At 37.4% G+C, this 5,915-nt stretch overlaps 1 protein-coding gene across 1 annotated transcript in view; it reads right to left on the bottom strand.

The window, feature by feature from the left end:
* The window catches only part of xpo7 (exportin 7), a gene marked incomplete at its 5' end in the record, with an annotated part of 36,608 nt that extends 34,653 nt beyond the window's left edge, over window positions 1–1,955 (bottom strand). Inside the window, one exon of the mRNA XM_079289945.1 lies at window positions 1,923–1,955. Coding sequence (XP_079146071.1) covers window positions 1,923–1,955 — 33 coding nt within the window. The remainder of the gene's footprint in view (window positions 1–1,922) is intronic.
* Window positions 1,956–5,915: the final 3,960 nt, after the last annotated feature.

Raw genomic sequence — 5,915 nt, 5'->3', positions numbered from 1 at the left:
GGCGGGAAAAGTGCTGAGTCATATAGAGTCGCAGTGAGATCACAGATACATTCAAAATGGTGGAGGGGACCAGGTTCAAGAGAGAGATTAGAGGTGGAGGTCTGGATTTGGAGAGGGTCTTCACTGCTCACATGTGTGGGAGTTTAAGCTACAGTGTGTGAGCAGGTACGAGTGTTAGAGACTCTGCTGGACTCATAAGGGCATGAGGTTTAAATGTCTTCACAGGACGCACGAGACGGCGGAGTTTAAATGTCTTCACAGGACGCACGAGACGGCGGAGTTTAAATGTCTTCACAGGAAGCACGAGACGGCGGAGTTTAAATGTCTTCACAGGAAGTAATGTGTCCGATCATCTCCTGTAACTCTGTAAACACGTAGTCCGTGACGTCACATCAGTTCTGTTATGTACGAACGGAAACTGAAGGCATCACGGAGCGTGATCCCGTTAACGGTTTGATGTTTTAGGATTATTAACAGTTCATAGTTGTCACTTTAAACTGATTTTATTATTGTTTAAAGTAATATGTGGAACTCTATAATAGGTTTTATTTTGGAAACTTTTCTTTTCCAATCATCTTAAAAACATACAATGAAATAGACTAAAAAAGTAAAATAATCATCAGATTAATCAATAATAAAAACAGTTTGATGCTCATTGTGTATAATTAAAAACACTTAACGGTTGTTTATTAAATAGGGGGTTAAAGAGTTTGACCTTATTGAAGAACATCATCTATAGTCGGATCACGATTCTTTATTTAGAGCTCATGACGATGGTTCTGGATCGGATCTGAGACTCAATAGCAAAGATGCTGCAGCTCTCTGCCTCAGAGCCTGGAGGCTCCAGATCAGGGTCTGATCAACACATCCTAACATCTGCTTTCTGGTCAGAATAAAGTCTCGACTCATCTTAATAATCATTCAAAGCAAATGAACAACAACACGCTGCATGAAGTTAGCTTCACACAAACGTTATGAGGACAAACATCTGGCGAAGAAGAGAGATTCAAACCTTCTGCTCTCCTTGTCTCCTCTCTCATCTCATTGACTCCTCTCCCATCTCCTTGACTCCTCTCTCATGTCCTCCCTCCTTGTCTCATCTCCTCTCCTCCCCTCTCCTTGTCGCCTCTCTCATCTCATCTCCTCCCCTTGTCTCCTCCCCTCTCATTATCTCCCCTCTCTCCTGTCCTCCCCTCATCTCTTCCCCTCCTTGTCTCCTCTCTTCCCCGAACATGTGTCCGGACCACGAAGCAGCAGCTAGCATCACATGCTAGCCCGTGATGCTAGCTTCACGAGCTAGCAACACGGGCTAGCTTCACATGCTAGCTAAACAAAAACATCGCTGCTTAGTTACGCACATAAACAACGCGGTTGCTCGTTAAACACCTATGTTTTCCTCCGTTAATCGTCTCCCGGTCTCCGTCACGGCAACGTCAGTCACGCGGACACAGAGCCGGACTTTACGGACAAACTGTTAAAAACAAAATGTGTTCAAACAGGCATCGAGCGGGAGAAGACGATGCTAACGTTAGCAAGCTATGCTAAGAGGCTCAGCTAGCTTTTTTTAGCATAACAGAGCAGCAAACACACATATTTAGACTAAAATAATAATGATTTAACGTGTGTAGTTTATGACACATGTTACGTCACATTGTGGTTCTCAGTGGCGCCAAACTGACCCAGCTCGTGCTAACCGGACAGCTAACACACAGGCTAACAGACAAGCTAACAGAAGCTAGCCCTACACCGAGCGGTGACAGCGTCACTTCGTCTCTTTTTACGGCGTCAGACCGTCCTCCGGCCCCCAGCGGCCTCACACAGGCCCCGAGCCCGCAACACGAGCACCAGATTCCCGCCTTCACGCTCCGTCTCGCGCCCGTTGATGCATTAGTCGGTTACAAAAACATGAACCCTGCGCTCACCTGCACATGATCCGCCATCTTTCTCCATTTCATGCTCTTCTCACTCCCCCGCTTATGGTATAAAGAGAGAGGAAACAGCGCCGCGTGTGGTGGCTCCGCGCTACTGCAGTTCAGCAGCATTTATTTCATGTTTTTATTGTAATTTTTCTACATTTTATAAATGTTCTTTCACCACTTTAACTGTTAGGGTTAGGCTTTATTTCCTCTTAATGTGTTTTTTATTCACCAAACATATAACTTATAATAATAAGTGAATAACAATAATTAATCAATCGGATTATTACAAACCAACTGATTTATTAACGTACAAACTTTCAAATGTGATGTAGTTTACGTTAAAATACACAGATATTATTAATAATATATTACTAACAATATATTAATAATAATATATTAAAAATTAAAGCAGTGAATTATTTGTTTCCAACTGTGTTTAAGATAAGATCAATTAGATGTTTATCTGTCAAAGAGCTTAATTTGTTGTGGACAATACATTAATAATGTAAATAAAGAATAACGTGTTAAACATAAATTAAATTATTATTGTGTATGAAATGTTTGGAACTCTGTTTTGTTTTTATATTTTTCTTTTCCTCTTTTAATTTAAAACCTTTTCATTCAAAGTAACAACAACAACAACAAAAAACAACAACTTTAAAATGTGTGAAATACTTTTAACAATAGAAATAAAACTGTAAAGAAGTGATTCTGTTATTAGCATAATGTTAATGTTTCAGAATTAGAGGGAAAATAAGAAAATAGTGTAGTTGTGATGTGTTTGTTTATATATTCTCTCTCTCTATATATATATATATATATGCTATATATATAAACATATATATATGACATATACAGTACATATATATACTGTATATGTTATGTATATACAGTATATATATATATATACTGTATATAATATTGTTCAGCTGATTTTAAATTATAACTGAACTTTTATTTTTTTTAACTATAGCTGCAGGATTTCTTTTAGTTTAATTTTGTTCAGTAAGATTGTTTATGAACACTTGAATATTTATTAAATACACATTTGTGGTAAAAGAAGAAGGAAGAATAAAACCACGTAGATTGCATTCATGATGTCATTTTGTTATAATTCCCTAATTACTTTAATTGATTGACATCTTAATTGTGAGTTCTTTAGTGCTGATAAATGTTAATAACAATAAATAAATAAAGTTAATTGAATGAATGTCTTTGTGTCTGTATATTTCATGATGTCATGTTTCTCCAGACCACCAGGGGGCGATAGCTCCTCCTCAGTCTGCAGTGTTTCCTGTTCCGGAAGTAGAGGAAAAGTGAAAGCAGTACATTCTCATTCATCGTGTTTGAATGGAAACACAAAGGTTTCTAATGAAAACACGCGGGTTTATTTCTGCTAACAGACCGTAATTTATTTATTCATTTTATTGATATATTTTTATTATTATTATTATAATATATATATTTTTTATCATATCGATTGTTTTTTCTTGTTCCATCTATTTTTAAATTGTTGATCTATGTTTTTACCCAAAACTCTGATTTTAAAGGTGATGTATAGATACAATTATTACTATTATTATTTATTATGATATATATTATTGTTATTATTATTATACACAATGCATTATGTTTCATACTGAGGAAGAATCGACTGTTAAATGTGTGCTGTAGTTCATGACTGTGGCCACTAGAGTGTGTATGTTGTTATATGGGATGGTTAGATGTATACACAGACATATTGTTTTAGTTGTTTTCAGTCTGTTTGTGGTTGTTTTGTTTCTCTGATGTTGAAACTCTGCTAAATATATGAACCAGGACAAGTCTGTTTCACAGAGGTGTCTCTTATTGTGAAAAGCCTGTGATGAGGGAGATGAAGACGAGTCACGACATCATACAAACTGGTCCTTTGAGTAGAATTTTGATTGTATAGGTTTTTCATTTTAATGCAGTATTTGTCATATTTGTTGGTACTTTAGTGAACTAAATGACTGAGGTCTTCTTCCTCCTCTGTAGAGCTGAATCTGAGGACGTGTAGTGACAGACGTCGTCCTGCAGGAGGCAGTAGAGCCTCACTTACATCAGAACATCTGTAACATGAACTCAGACATGATGAGCAGCTTGATATTCTCACACCTGATGAGTGATTTATGAATAAATGATTTATGTCTTTAGAAAACAGTTCAGTCTCAATAAACTGTTGAAGTGTGTTTCATAATTCTTTGATAAGATAAAACTTGTTGTTTGGCAGTTATGATACAAATATATTGTCTTTTATTTAGTTTGAGCATAGACGTTGTGTAATCCAGTAAAAACAAAGATTCTCTCACATTATTCATATAAAATATACGTCTTTAGTGGACGTTCTCTCTTTGTTTCTTTATATTGATTCATGATTTAGAGCTCGTCACATTTAATCTAGTGACAAAATCACACATCATTTACAGGTTTCATCCTGCTGATGTTTCTACACATACACACACACACTAACTGTGTGTGTGTGTGTGTGTGTGTTAGCTAACAGAAACATCTTCAGCTTTCTGAGGTTTCGATGATGTGTTTTCATGGGAGGTCTGTGTATATCCAGAACTCTGATAGTAGTTTACAGAGTGAAGGGAAAATTGACACACTAGGTGACAGTGTGTGTGTGTGTGTGCAAGGTGCATGCTTTTTGAAACAGCAATACAATACTTCTCATCTCTTATTTTCTTTAAACGTGTCACTTAACAGTTTGTCTGTTATGGTATGAAGGTTCCAGTCAGACTCTGGTGTGGATCAGCTGGACCGAAGGGTTCCAGTCAGACTCTGGTGTGGATCAGCTGGACCGAACCTGACAGGAGAACATGTGTGAGCCTTTCCAGTGGGATTAATTGAAGAACATTATAGAGCCAACTTGAAACAGATGGTTTTGCATCATCTAGCCAGTGCTGTAAGATTGATAACCGTGCACAGTACCATAGAATACTGAGGGTTCTTTTACATCTGTTTAATACAGGTGAGGCAGCGTCTGGGCCTAGGATGCATTGTAGAGGATTGAGCTCAATAGTACATTGTGTTATGGAGGATATTTGGTTCCCAATTTCAACCCAAAATGTGTGAATTACCGGGCAGAGCCACATTAAGTGCACATAGGTGCCTACATGCTGCTTGCATTTTACACATCCAGAGCAGTCCTTGTCATATTTGCTCCTGCAGTATGGGGTAGTTTGTAATTTATGTCTGATCTTAAACTGAGTTTCTTGGGATTTGTAATTGCTATATATTCTTTTGCTATTTAACATGATTGGTTTCCATTGGCGATCTGTGATTGCAGTTTTAAGATCTCGTTCCCATGATTGCCTGCAGCTGTGAGTACTTATATTGCTTAAAGAAAACTGTTTATGGTAAATGTAACTTATTTTTTTCCTCTTCAGCTGACAGACCTGGTGGATTGTCTCTATCTGCTCTGGTCCATGACCTGTCTTATATTGGGCTATAGAGTTTAAGAAACTGCGTATTTGTAAAAATCGGAAGGAGTGAGTCTTGGGTAGCCCGTACTCTTCCTGAATTTGATTGAATGATTTCATGGTGCCATCTTTATAGAGATCATTTATTACCTTAATCCCATATGTGTTCCATTCTTTAAAACCAGAGTCCATGCAAGAAGGAGTAAAATCTGGGTTATTAACAATCGGTGCATAAAAAGAGTATCTTCTATTGTTGGAGAATGCCTTCTTTACCTTTATCCATGTTACTTATTATAAAGTTCTCCCTAATGCTCGATGCTTTTTTAACTTTATTCAAGAATGGTATGCTTGACAATGAAAAACGTGTTACATCCTTGCAATTTGAAGTCTAACCATATTGATTTGGGGTCTTGTGCCACCCATTCTGATACATTCTTCAGTTGTATAGACCAGTGATAGTATTGAACGTTTGGTGCTGCTAGACCCCCATTTACCACTGGCAGTTGAAGTTTCTCCAGCCTCATTTTAGGACATCTGTTTTTCCAGATAA

The sequence above is a fragment of the Melanostigma gelatinosum genome (genome assembly GCF_949748355.1).
Source record: "Melanostigma gelatinosum genome assembly, chromosome: 18".
Lineage (NCBI taxonomy): Eukaryota > Metazoa > Chordata > Actinopteri > Perciformes > Zoarcidae > Melanostigma > Melanostigma gelatinosum.
This window is presented reverse-complemented; position numbering and strand designations above follow the sequence as displayed.